The sequence below is a fragment of the Passer domesticus genome, chromosome 20 (assembly GCF_036417665.1).
Source record: "Passer domesticus isolate bPasDom1 chromosome 20, bPasDom1.hap1, whole genome shotgun sequence".
NCBI lineage: Eukaryota > Metazoa > Chordata > Aves > Passeriformes > Passeridae > Passer > Passer domesticus.
The window spans coordinates 1,561,203-1,574,025 of record NC_087493.1 but is presented as its reverse complement, the minus strand read 5'-3'; the positions used below and the strand labels follow the sequence as shown (position 1 = coordinate 1,574,025).

The following is a 12,823-nucleotide window of genomic DNA, read 5'->3' as shown; positions in this document are numbered from 1 at the left end:
CAGCAGTGAGCGGCCTGACCTGCCTCACTTAGCCCCCACCATCCACCCACTCCTCACATATGGGGCCAGGGCTCTGTTTAAGGTCATCCTGAGTCCCCGCAGCCCGGTCCCCTCCCTCCTGTGCTTGGGGTGCTGGTTTGCAGCTGCAGCCCTGCTCAGCCCAGCCATGGACCTGCCACTCCAGACCCTGACACCTGGCTTCACCTCAGATCTACCTCCTCTCCGTGGATGTGTCGCATAACCTGCACTTCTGACAGCCCTGCCAGCCTGTCCTGCTCCCAGGCTAACAGTTCTGTCACTGCACGCAGCTCCTGGCCCTTGGGGCACAGCTGGCCCGTGCAGTGCCTGGCACAGGTCCCCGGCTCTCCAGGGACAGTTTGTTCTTCCCTCTCCACCCCATCTCAGCAGCACCATGCCAGCTCCCTCCTGGGAGCCCCTGCTCCCCAGGAGCAGAACCTTGCCCTGAGTCCCTCGGAGCCTCCCCACACACAAAGCAAGAGGAGACTGAAGGTGTGAGCAAGGCTGGAAATGTGAGGTGTTTAATGTGGCATGAGCTGAATGGGGGGTCAGAATGCTGGCCCATGCTGCTGCTGCATCTACACAAACATGAAGCCTGGCCAGCAGATAACCTAAGGGAAGAGGAAGTGGCTGAGGCCAAAAGCCCCACACCCAGGGCTGCTGGTGGGTAGAGCGCCCTTCCTGAGCAGAGGCTGCAGCGAGCAGCAACAGAATCTGCAGAGGGAACTGACACAATTTACTCCCCACAGGGGGACCCAGCCCCCCGCTGCAACACCTGCACCGGAGAAGGCAGGAGGGCCCTTAGTGGTTTATTGCCTTTCTGGATGGTGCTGAGCACCTTCTGTCCGTTCTGGCTGGGGAGCACAGCCTGGTGCCAGGAGGTGAGCGTGGCACTGTGCAAGTGTCTGTGCTGCCTGGCACCAGGGCACCAGCAGTCACACTGTGCTGCTGTGCCAGCACCGCGACAGGCTGAGCCTGGCAAACCCAGCTCTGGAGCAGGGAGAGGGAGTGAGCTCCCTGCCCCCCCACCCCTGCCAGGGGAGCAGCTGCTTCCTGGTCACTAACGTGGCAGGGGCTTACAAGTGCTCCAACTCTTCCAGGTGTGTCTGGTTAGCCTTGAGGTGCTGGAGCGAGGGAATTCACACACTGGTGCAGCTGCTGGGGGTAGTGGCACTAGGGTGACTAACAGCATAATAGGGGTGGCACTCCTGGGATGGGAGGGACAGGGGCTCCTTGGCCACCTGGCCTGGCACAGGAGGGGTGTGGGGGCTCAGGGGTCCCCACTGTACTTGATGAGGTGGCCACTGAAGGTGATGTAGGTGTCGTACTCGTCGCTGAAGATGGCGTTTTCGCGCTCACCCTTGTAGAGCCGCACCCAGACCTCATCCTGCTCCTTCAGCTCCAGCATGACGCTCTGGCTCTGCATGATGCTGCGGTCGCTCACCTGGGCGTAGAGGATCACCACCTCCGCCCCATTGCGCATGATGTGCAGGTACGTCTCCTTCTGGTTCCAGGTGTGCACATTGAGGCTGAAGTAGTAGATCCCGGGAATGTAGCAGTAAAACTTGCCCGTGAACATGTTGAAGTGGTCGTAGAGGTTGACAAACTCCGTGTCAAAGATGAGGGTCTGGTAGTAGTCGTTACTGTGCAGGGGTTTCTTGCGGCCCACGGAGAAGGCGGCGTAGTGGCTCTTGCAGCGCTCCCCGGGGGCGCCCATGCTGCCCTTCTGTCCCTTGGGCCCCGCGTGGCCCCGGCTGCCAGCCACCCCCGTCTTGCCAAACTTGCCCTGCATGCCACGCTCACCACGGTCCCCCTTCTCTCCTGGGCAGAGCAGGAGGGAGAGTTGGGCTGTCAGGCAGGGGCCAGAGCTGAACCCAGCACCCCAAGAGCCCCTTCCCCAGAGGCAGATGGAGGGAGCAGGGACCCACCAGTCCTGCCCCTGCCTCTCCCCAGGCTCTGATGCTGCTGCCCAGAAGCCACCCAGAAGCCCAGAAGCAGGGGCTGCTCACACCCCAGTGTGGCTCCTGCCCCCTGTCTGTGCAGGGCACAGGACCACTGGCACCACCCCAGTTTCTCATTCCCAGCCTGTGCAGGAGCTGGCACTGTGAGCCCAGCTCAGCGCTGGAGCTGGGGCAATGCTGGCAGCACAGCGTGGGGTCCTGCCAGCCCTCACCTTTCAGGATGGTCATGTTGATCTGAGGCATGGGCTGGTACTGGGGGTAGAAGCGCTTTTCAGGTGAGGGGCAGCAGCGGACACAGCGGGGCTGTGGGGGCAGCCCCTCCTGGGCATCACCAGCCTTCTGCTCCTGCGCGGCCCTGGCAAGGCAGACAGCAAAGCACAACAGGAGCTACGGGGGGGGCGGGGGGTCTGCGGTGCCAGGGCTGCCCTGGCCCCCACTGCAGAGCACCCCGGCTCAGGGGTCCCCTCACCTGGTGCTGGCAGCCTGGTGCTGGGACGGGGCCTCATTGGGGTCTGTCCACCATCGCTGGTCAGGGAGGGAGCTGGCCTGGCTCCCCACAGGGCAGGGCAGCAGGAAGATCAGCAGGACACCGTGCACCCACAGCCCCTCCATGCCTTGGCAGGGCCCTGTGAGATGGCAGGGACAGCTGAGGGGGACAGGAGTGAGGAGATTCCCAGCCCAGCCATGCCCCAAGCTGTCCTGGGACAGGACCTGTGCACTGCACAGCCCCGGGGTTCTGGCTGGGCTATGGAACAGTGTCACCCCAGTGAGCACCTGTACAGACCCACGCTGAGGCAGTTAGGGGGCTCTGGGCTCATGTGCAGCCCCTGAGCTCTGGCACATATGGCAGATGGGATTACCTCAGGAGCTGAGAGTGGAGCAGAGCAGCAGCCTCTGAGCGGGCCAAGTCCTGGACCAAGTGCTGCTGCTCCAGCTCAGCCTGGCTTCAGCTGCCTCCCATGGACGCCCAAGAGCAGCAATTTAGGATGTCAGCACCTGAAAAATTACAGAGAGCCCAGATGCCATGAGGCAAATGCCAGGGTGCAGCCCTGCTTGTGTGTGGGACCCCAGGTGGGCCCAGAGAGGGCATCTGCACCCTACTCCTGCGAGGGGCTCCTGTGCCTTGGGGGCTGCCAGCCCAAGGGTTTGCAAGGGGACGAGACCCCCTCCTCCAGAAAGAGGGATGTGGGCTGGCAGCCCTATCTGGGAGCTGGCTGAAACCTTTCCAAGAGCCCACACCCTCTATGGGGCCAAAACTAATATTTGCAGTGGTGGTGGCACTGTGGCCCAGCCCAGGCACTTCGCGACCCCTCCCTCTATTATCAGAAGCGTATCTGCTGGAGACGTGGGGCCGGGCACGCAGCACCTCGCCCTTTGGACAGCCCTGGCCAAACAGGGGCGTAGCAGTGCCCAGCGCCGGGCATCCCGCGGCTGCAGGCTCCGAGCGGGACGGGGATGGCTGCTGCCTGGCTCCTATCTCAGCCAGGCGCCTCCCTGGGGTGGGACATGCGTGTGGCTTTCGCCGGTGTCCCCTCCCAAAGAGCCGCCCGGCTGCGCTCCGCCGGGATCGCGGAGCGCCCTCTCAGCCCTGCCCTGTGTTCTGCGGCTCAGCCAGGCCATGACGGATTTTGAGGCAGAATCCTGTGGTTCTGGTGAGCGCCTGCTCTCAGTCGGTGGTCGGTGGCTGCTGTCACTGGCCCCAGGTGCGGGGTCCCAGGGACCACGTGCGCTCCCGCAGCGGAGTGGAGGGCTCCGGGGGCGGATGCCTGCATCATGACTCACTGGAGCTGGGAAGGGGCGGAGGGATTGGGAAAGGCTCCAAGGGCTTTTCCTGCTGCTCAAACCCTCTGCCAAGGGCCTGGCCGCGGCACACACTTCCCACTGTCTCTCACCCCGTTGTGTCGGTGCTGCCAGGTGTGGAGGGAGGCAGGGGACAAGCGGATCCATGGATAGAGGTGGAGGCGGCCGGCCAGGGCCTTGTGAGCGGCTGTGACCAGGGGAGCCCTGGCTCTGCCCAGCCTGCCTGGCCCCCAGCTGTGCCAGACACACAGTGCTGAGCAGGGCACGCAGCTTGCCGGGTTTGGGAAGCCTGTGGCTTTCCCCCAGCTCTGGGACTGTCACACCAGGCATCCCTCTAGGATCTGGAGCAGGCTGGGCCCTGGGCACAGCGCAGTGTCACAGGGAGCTGCTCCACGAGGAGAAACCCTCCACCAGGAAGTTCCCATGGTGGAAGGCAGTGCTTCCCAGGCTGTTGGGGACAGAGGCGAGTGTGTGGTGCTCGCAGGGTGCTGCCAGCAGCCCATGGGGATCACTGGGCCCCCAGCGTGCCCCCTGCACCCTGCAGGTTGCTGGGCATTGTGTGCCCACCTGCACACGGGCACACACCACCCTGCCAGGGACACGCATTTCCCTCAGGGTTGGCTGCTCTCCAGGATCAGTCAGAGATTTAAACTCAGTGGCTGCAGAAGCCTTGGGACTGCAAGTCAAAACATCCCAAAATACTTTCCAGATGGAGATGAAGACTAGGATGAAACGGAACAAACCCTAGGGGAGGGATGAGGAGCTCAGGGCAGTGTGGAGGCAGCAGGACCTGCACCCGTCTCTGTTTAGGGTGGTGGATACAAACTTCCCTGCACAGCAGCCAGAACCACTGTGCCTTGGGGTCATGCTGGTGGGCCAGGTGCCCCGTGTGCTGCTGCAGATGCTGGAACGGTTGCAGAGCCCTTTTTTCCCTGGAGCAGGGCAGAGCCGGCAGGCAGCAGGGTGGGAGCTGCATGGGGCAGATGTGGGGAAGGAGCACGGGTTAGTTGCAGCCCTCCAGCTTCTGTAGCACCAGCAAGACATTGTGCTGGGTCACAACAGCCACTGTGACCCCCAAGAGATGCCGAAGGTGGCCCAGCGGGGGTTTGATGTGTTTGTAGCCATGAGTTTTTTGGGGACGCAGCTGGAGCAGGGCTGGGGGGGCTCTGTGTCCTCCCAGAGCCGCGGTGGGTCGGGCTGTGCCCCCAGACTACTGTGAGGCTCAGCCGTGTGGCCCCCACTGCTCCTTCGCAGGAAAGGCAAGGGCGTGGCTCGGCCGGGGGGGGCTCAGGGACCGGCCCCCCTGGCCGGGCGTGTGCCAGGGCACCCGAGCGCTCGGCGAGGCGGAGCCGCCCCCCGGGACCTCGGCACCGCCCGCCGGTGGGAGCTCGGCCCCTGCAGCTCCGGGGGTGATCGCCGGGCCTCCCAAAGCTGCCCCCACCTACCTCGGGGCACGGCTTCTCCCTCGCGGCGCTGCCTTTGCTGCCCTAGGGCACCGCCCGGGCCAGCGCAGAGCCTGCCCGCGGCCGACCGCTGCCTCCCGCTCCGGAGCCGCCTCGCCTCGCCCGGCCCGGGCGGAAATGCACTTTTGGGAAGCGCAGGAGGCAGCGAGGCACGGGACGAGGCTCGCAGCCCTCCCCCGCCAGATGTGCGCCCGCGGCTGCCTTAACCGTGCGTGCTCCCGGGACCGCCCGCCCCAGCCGCTCGTGCTCCGGGGCCGCCGCACCGGGAGCGGAGGCGGCACCTGCCAGCGGCTCCCCGGAGCTGCCGCGGGGCCCGGGATCCCGGGGGGTGCGGCTGGCCCCGGCGCAGGACCCTGCCCCGTGCCGGCGTTGCGGAGGCCGTTCCCAGCCCCGAGGGCAGCGCGGCCAGCACAGCCGCACCGGGCTGCAGCCTGTGACAGCCGGGCACGCACACGGGTCCCAAGGCGCGGGGCTGGGTTTACCCCGCTCCCACCCCGAGTGGCGGTGTGACACAGGGGGCAACCGGGCCAAGGACAGAATGTGCTGCGGGCTAGAGCAGGGCAGCGCGGGGGTCATGCCCGCCGGGCAGCCGGGCTGTGCCCACCCCGCAGAGCCGGCTGGGCCCCCGCACCGCCCCCGCCGCTGGGCTCCAGCCGCCCGTGCGCGGCGCCCACTCCGGCGGGCTCTGCTCAGCGCGGACCACAGCTCCCGGCAGGCCCCGCTGCGCAGCGGGAGGGGCGGCGGGGGCGCGGTGCCGCGCAGGGTCTCCTGGGAGTTGTAGTTTGTGCGCCAGACGGAGCGGTCAGGCCGCTGCCAGGCGCGGCGGCGGCGGCGCGCGGGGCCGCCGGGAGCTGTAGGCGGCGGCGGCGGCGGCTGCGCGCGGGGGAGGCGGCGCCGCGGTGAGCGGGGACACGGGCGGGGGGCGCCGGGCCGGGCCGGGCCAGCAGGCGGGGGTCCACACCGGACGGGGGCACCGCGCGCCTCGAGCACCCTCCCGGGCGGCAGCCGTGGGCTCCTCGGGGCTGTGCCCCGCGCGGAGGTCCCGGGGCCGCGGGGATCTCAGGGCCCCGCTCCGTCCGGGCGGTGCCCCGGCTGCCCGTCGGCTCGGCCGGGGAGGGGGCGCGGGGGTCCCCGAGGGCGCGCCCGGCGCAGGCGGGCAATCCCCGCGTCCTTAGAGGGGCGTCCCGTGTCCCTGGCCGGGGGTCCCCGCGGCCGTGCTCAGAGCGGGTTACACGCGCTGTGGGGTCAGCGCACCGAGGGGGTCCCCGGGGCTCTGCCAGGCCCACGCTCCGGGATCCCGACGGGACCGAGAGGCGCTGCCGTGCCCCCAGCCGGGGCTCCGTGCTGTGCCGCAGCTCCCCTGCCCGGGGCCGGCCCCCCACGCTCAATGCCGCCTCTGTTTGCCACTCCGGCTGCTGAAAGGCACATTGAGACCCTGCGGCACGGGCCTTTTGTAGAAAGCCCTGCGATGGCGGCTGGGGATCTCTGCCCCGGGATGAGGGTCTCTGCCCCGGGATGAGGGTCTCTGCCCCGGGCTGCATGGCACGGGCTGAGCACGGGTCCAGTGGTGGCTGCTTGCCACCCGGGCAGCCCGGAGTGCCCGTCTGCGGGAGCCCGGGGTGCTGCCACGTCCCCTGTGCTGCAGGGAGGGAGGTGGCACTGAGGGCACTGCTGGCACCCCAGCCCGCAGGTGGGCTCACAGTGCTCACACGTGGAGGACACGCTGTGTCCTGGGCCAGGATGAGGGGTCCTGTGTCTGTGAGGCTGGGCAGGTCTGGGTGTGAGTCCCTTGGGCACTGCGCTTCCTGCTCAGGTGTTGGCATCCTGCTTGGGCGGAGCTGCCACGTGTCCCAGTGTCCCTGCGTGGCTTGGGGACAAGCTCACAGCTCATCAGTGGGGTCGGTTCTCAGGGCCACGGGAGCTGGGCCAGGCTGCCCAGCCACTCTGGAGACAGCAAGGGTCATCCTTGCCACCCGAGAGGAACCCACTTCCTCCCAGGACCCTGTGGGGACGTGCCCCAGGACACTGTGACACGGGGCTCACCTTGAGCCAGGTGCCTCAGCTCGCTGCCTGAGCTGCAGTGACCATGGCACAGATAGAGCTGCCGGGCAGGTCGTGCAATCCTGCCAAGGCGCTGGGGCTCCTGGGCAGGGGGCGCAGAGAGAGCCAGGTGAGAGGGGCTGAGGGTGGTTCCAGCAGCAAACAGCCCATGGGCATGGTGCCTCTTAGCTGCATGAGGTGGGAGCACCTTCTGCTGCAAGAGAGGGGATGGGGCCCCTCATGGCTGTGTTCTGCTGTCCCCCGAGCTCAGTCAGCACCAAATCCAGCTCTTTGACCTTCTCGCTCCCCTCTTCCCACCAGGCTCTGCTCGCCCCCTGTCTGATGCCTGTCCCGCCCTGCCATGAGTCTATGAGCCCCCTCCGGATCAGCGTGGGTGGTCTGCCCGTGCTCGCGTCCATGACCAAGGGTGCTGACCCCCGCTTCCGACTGCGCTGGAAGGCCATCGTGCTGTCCTCAGCCTGCGTGGGGCTTCTGCTGCTGCTGCTCTGCCTGCACCGCTCCTCCCCAGCACGGCATGGCCCCCCCAGCCCCCGCACCTGGCAGCTCGGCCTGCGGGCGGGGGAGCGCTACAATGACACGTACCCGCTGTCCCCGCCGCAGAGGAACCCCGAGGGCGTGCGCTACCGCATCGGCGTCATTGCCGACCTGGACACGCAGTCCCGGGGCTCCCAGGAGCACACCTGGTTCAGTTACCTGAAGAAGGGCTACCTGGTACTGTCAGACAGTGGGGACAGAGTGACGGTGGAGTGGGACAAGGATGAGAGCATGCTGCAGTCCCACCTGGCGGAGAAGGGCCGGGGCATGGAGCTCTCAGAGCTGGTGGTTTTCAACGGGAAGCTGTACGCGGTGGACGACCGGACAGGCGTGGTCTACCAGATCGAGGGCAACAAGGTGGTGCCTTGGGTGATCCTCCCAGATGGGGACGGCACTGTAGGCAAAGGTGAGCTCCTGTCCTGTCCTGTAAAGCCCTTGGCTCTTTTCACCTTGCTGGGGTGGGGTACGCCTTTCCTGTGACCTCTGAGCCTGGCCAAGAGAGGGCAGCTCCTGCTGAGAGACCAGCTGGCTGCATGGGGGACACTGTCACCAGCACCAGGCTCAGGGGTGCAGGGTGTGGGGCATGTGGGACAGTCTGGTGGCCACGTGCTGACTGAGCTCCCCTCAGGACATTCTTTCCACCACAGGCTTCAAGGCAGAGTGGCTGGCAGTGAAGGATGAGCACCTGTACGTGGGAGGACTGGGCAAGGAGTGGACCACCACGACAGGGGAAGTGGTGAACGAGAACCCCCAGTGGGTGAAGGTCATTGGCTACAAGGGTGACGTGAGCCACGAGAACTGGGTGACAAACTACAACGCGCTGAGGGCTGCAGCGGGGATCCGGCCCCCAGGTATGGAGCAGGGCAACCTCCTGCCACCCCACATCCCACACTCTGATGGTTCCAGAGCCATACAGTCACCCTCCCCAGGGATACTGGCACCGGGGGGCATTTAAAGGCTGCCAGAGGCCAGAGATCTCCCCTTGTCCTAGTCCTTTTCCTCTGCTGCCTGTGCCAGGAGCAGCTAGAGGGTGGCTCATCTGGCATTGGGCCTGGCAGCTGTGCCCCCAGGCAGAGTGGGGTGTGCTGAGTGCCCCTGCTTAGCTCTGGGGAGAATTATGGGGCTGCTGCCAGGCAGTAGGGCAGGAGCAGGCAGATGAGTTAATAGGGGTTGCCTGTATGGGGCTGTGGGGTGTTTTGGAGGGGAAGGGGAAGGAGGACGGTCCCGCCCCAGCGTGGCTGTGCCCCTGTGGCCCGTGTGGTCTCACTCCACTTCCTGCTGCAGGGTACCTGATCCACGAGTCGGCCTCCTGGAGCGACACGCTGCAGCGCTGGTTCTTCCTGCCGCGCCGCGCCAGCCACGAGCGCTACAGCGAGCAGGCGGACGAGCGGCGGGGCACCAACCTGCTGCTCAGCTCCACCCAGGACTTCGGGCACGTCACGGTGGCGCGCGTGGGCGACGTGGTTCCCACCCATGGCTTCTCCTCCTTCAAGTTCATCCCGGACACGGACGACCAGATCATCGTGGCGCTGAAGTCAGAGGAGGACAATGGCAAGATCTCCAGCTACATCATGGCCTTCACACTGGACGGGCGCTTCCTCCTGCCCGAGACCAGGATTGGCAGTGTGAAGTACGAGGGCATTGAGTTTATTTAACAGACATCTGGAGCGAGTGGAGGCGTGTGGGCAGGCCCTGCTAGCCTGCTCCTAGCCCGGGGTCCATGAGAGATGTCAGGCAGCGCTCCCAGCTGTGTCCTTGGCCCTGGGCTCTCCTGTAAAGTGTTGACTGAGCTGCAGCAGGTGTGGTGCGAGTGTTTCGGCAGTGGCACCTGGTGGCAAGGGACCGCCACCACAGGGTGCTCCCGGCCCCGGGACAGTGTCCAGGTCCTGGAGTGCTGGTGCCTAGTCAGGCCCCAGTGCAGCCCCTAGTGCCCAGCCCTGAATTGCGACAGAACCATCTGCGGTGGCTCGGTGGCTCTGGTGACATCCATGCTCTGGGGTTGCAGCTGAGCCCCAGCTCTACAGCTGTGCCTTGTGTGCCATGGGGCTCGCTGGGTAGAGTGGGGTGTGCAGCCAGAGAGGGTCAGACTGGGGGGATTTAATCAGGCTTTTTCTTCAGAAGCTGGATTTCCTTCCCTTTTCCCATCAGCTGGGTGAGAGGATGGCTGGGGTGACGAGTGGCCTGTTTCAGAGAAAAGTCTCACATGGGAGGGGACAGTGTTTGTGTCCCTCTGCCTGTTTCAGAGAAAAGTCTCGCATGGGAGGGGACAGTGTTTGTGTACCTCTGCTCCTGTGAGCACAGAGGATGCAGCAGTTCCCTCACCACTGTGGTTCCAGCACAGTGGCTGTGCCTATGGGGCAGGGGGTGTGGTTGATGGGGCCACCAGCTGTGGCCAGATGTGAAGTGGGCCCATCCTGGTGCCATTCTCAGGCCACACCCTCAGAGGTGTGTGTGTGTGCTGGTCCTCTGTCTTCTCTAAGCCCTGGCTGCACATGGCTCCGACCCCAGAAATGCTCCCAGCCCCAGAACTGTCAGCTCTGGGAAGAGCTGAGCCCTGGACAGAACTGCTGGGAGCTGGCAGCAGTGCAGCCATGCTGTGCAAGGGCTGCTGTGCTCGGTGCAGGAGCAGAGCCAGGAGCTGCAGTTCTGCTTCCCAGAGCCAGCAGCAGCTGAGGAGCGTTCACAGCAGCCCAGGGCTTTGGCCAGGGAGCCCTCCCCACGCTCGCCAGCGTGTTGTGAAACTGCTGCCGCAGCCCATGGCCCCCAGGAGGAACTTGTGTGGTTTCAGAAGCCACAAGGGCCAAAGGGGCGTCTGCTGGCCCCAGGGCCCTCCTGACCCCCTGACCAAGGGGACTGTGGCTCCTGGCCTGCCCCAGGTCACAGGGCAGCTTATCCTCACACCAGGCCCGGTGCTTGGTTCTGTGGTGTCCCCACTTTGGTCCCTTTTACACTGCCCCTAGGGCAGATCTGCCAGCAGGTCGGGCTTCAGAGAGCTGGGCCTGGCCACTGTGCTTTGAGGGGCCCTTGTGCCCCCTGTATCCCTGTGCCATGCCCTGGCACTGCTCTGCTGTGGGTCCAGCCGTGCACAGGGAGGGAGGGGGCCTGTCGGGGCAGCAGTCAGGCTGTGGTTGGGTGGAAGGATCCACAGAGCGGTTGGGGCCCTCCCAAGAACCCCGCCAGGCTGCTCCCCCCACCCCTGTTTACAGTGTCAGCACCTCTGTGAGCCATGCAGAGCTGCAGGCCAGACATGTGTTTTCATTTAGCCCAGACAATGACTCGGCCAGCACTGGGCTGCGCTTGTCTCTAGACAGGACCTGTCCCCAGCCTGCAGACAGGCCTGGCTTTGGCCCCTGCACGTGGCCTGGGGATCATGCAGCACCCGGCCCAGGGCACCCAGCATGCTTTTGCAGCCCACACTGGGCGCCAGCTGGCCACAGTCCATGATGGCCACTCAGCCATCACTGGCACTTGGCAATCTCTCCTGGCCTCAGTCACCCTCCCAGCCCAGCGCTGGCAGCTCCACAGCACCTGTTGTGGCCCCAGGGCTGTGCCAGTGGCTGTTCCTGCTACCTGGTCCCTTCTTGTCCCCTGGGCCGAGGCACCCCTGGGCCCCTGCCCTGAGCACTGCGCTGCCCTCAGAGCAGCAGCACCAATGCCTCATTTCCTGCTGCTGCTGCAGCCTCTGCAGGCTGTGGGCCCCACGGTGGAGTTGGCAACCTGGGGCCCCATCTCCAGCTGTCATCCAGCATCCCAGCGCTGTCAATGCTGTCACCTCCCCTGTGTTCCTGCAGGCTCAGGCAGGGTTTGGGCTGGGTCCAGCTGCACAGTTCTGTTTCTTCTCCTGCTGGAGGCTGAGCTCTCTGTTACCTCCCTCTTCTGCGTGTATCCATGGCAGTGCTGTGACAAGAGGCTGGCTCAGGAGCATATTTTATGGCTGTGGTGGTGGCTGTCCTGCCAACACATGCCCATGACACCTGGCCCAGTTGTGCTTGAAAGCTGTGGCCCTGCCTGCTCCACTGGGACAAAGGCACTACTGGGGACATGGAGCACTCTCAGCAGCCAGCCAGGCACAGAGTACAGGTACAGTGACAGCAGCAACAGCATCCTGACACCTCCATGGTGACACAGCGAGTGGGTTTGGACTGGCATAGAGTCTGTTTTTTTCCATATTAGATGGCGTAGGGCAGTGTTTTGGATTTGTGCTGGGAACAGTGTTGATAACAGGGATGTCTTCATTACTGCTGAGCAGCATTTGCACAGCTTGAGGCCTGTTCTGCTCTTCATCCCACCAGTGAGGGGCTGGGGAGGGCACAAGGAGTCGGGAGGGGACACAGAACAGCTGACCCAAGGGTATTCCACACTGTAGGGAATAATACTCAGCTTATAGAGCTGGGGGAAGACAGAGGAAGGGGGGACATTCCGAGTGATGGTGTTTGTCCTCCCGAATCACCATCATGGGCTGGAGCCCAGCTGCCCTGGAGATGGCTCAGCACCTGCCTGCCGTGGGGAGGGGTGAAAGAATTCCCTGCTTTGCTTTGCTTATGTGTGGCTTTTGCTTCACCTTTATCTCAGCCAGCAGTTTTCTCACTTTCCCCTTCCCAGTTCTCTCACCACCCGGCTGGGAAGAATGAACCAGAAGCAGCTGGGGGCTGAGCTGCCCACCAGGGTTAAACCCCATCGTGCATCCAGGATAGAGACAAGGTGGGGTTTTGGAGCTGTGCTCCAGGGCAGGAGCTGCTGCCGTGGGGAGAGGCACGAGGCCTGGGGCAGGGGCACAGGAGCCGCAGTGGGGGCAGGAAGCAGGCAGGGGAGCTGACTCGGCTGTGGGACAAGCTGGGGTGGAGGAGCCCAAGGTGGGGAGGGATTCTCGGGCACAGAACTGCTGCCGCTCCGGCCATCCGCTGCGGGGGTTTGGGCCCCGGGAGCGAAGGGGCCGGGGGGGGGCGGGGGCGGCCGGTGCCCGCGGCGGGGGCCGTGCCGGGGCGG

The 12,823-nt window shown here is 65.2% G+C and overlaps 2 protein-coding genes across 4 annotated transcripts; one reads left to right on the top strand and one right to left on the bottom strand.

The window, feature by feature from the left end:
* Nucleotides 1–511: 511 nt before the first annotated feature.
* C1QTNF1 (C1q and TNF related 1) lies at nucleotides 512–5,886 on the bottom strand. 2 transcript variants are annotated; one of them, XM_064395469.1, is made up of 5 exons: nucleotides 5,225–5,886; nucleotides 2,840–2,975; nucleotides 2,449–2,605; nucleotides 2,192–2,334; nucleotides 512–1,839 (listed from the first exon to the last, which is right to left on the bottom strand). In XM_064395469.1, the coding sequence occupies exons 3-5, from the start codon at nucleotides 2,589–2,591 to the stop codon at nucleotides 1,289–1,291; spliced, it is 837 nt and encodes a 278-aa protein (XP_064251539.1). In that variant the 5' UTR covers nucleotides 2,592–2,605; nucleotides 2,840–2,975; nucleotides 5,225–5,886; the 3' UTR covers nucleotides 512–1,288. The 2 variants fall into 2 exon arrangements, with proteins under 2 accessions (XP_064251539.1, XP_064251540.1); XM_064395470.1 differs by lacking the exons at nucleotides 2,840–2,975; nucleotides 5,225–5,886 and having other exon boundaries at nucleotides 2,192–2,366; nucleotides 2,449–2,563.
* A 151-nt stretch (nucleotides 5,887–6,037) lies between these two features.
* On the top strand, nucleotides 6,038–11,763 carry CANT1 (calcium activated nucleotidase 1). 2 transcript variants are annotated; one of them, XM_064395455.1, is made up of 4 exons: nucleotides 6,038–6,141; nucleotides 7,604–8,243; nucleotides 8,485–8,688; nucleotides 9,122–11,763. In XM_064395455.1, the coding sequence occupies exons 2-4, from the start codon at nucleotides 7,625–7,627 to the stop codon at nucleotides 9,490–9,492; spliced, it is 1,194 nt and encodes a 397-aa protein (XP_064251525.1). In that variant the 5' UTR covers nucleotides 6,038–6,141; nucleotides 7,604–7,624; the 3' UTR covers nucleotides 9,493–11,763. The 2 variants fall into 2 exon arrangements, with proteins under 2 accessions (XP_064251525.1, XP_064251524.1); XM_064395454.1 differs by lacking the exon at nucleotides 6,038–6,141 and having other exon boundaries at nucleotides 6,231–8,243.
* The last annotated feature ends 1,060 nt before the right edge of the window (nucleotides 11,764–12,823 follow it).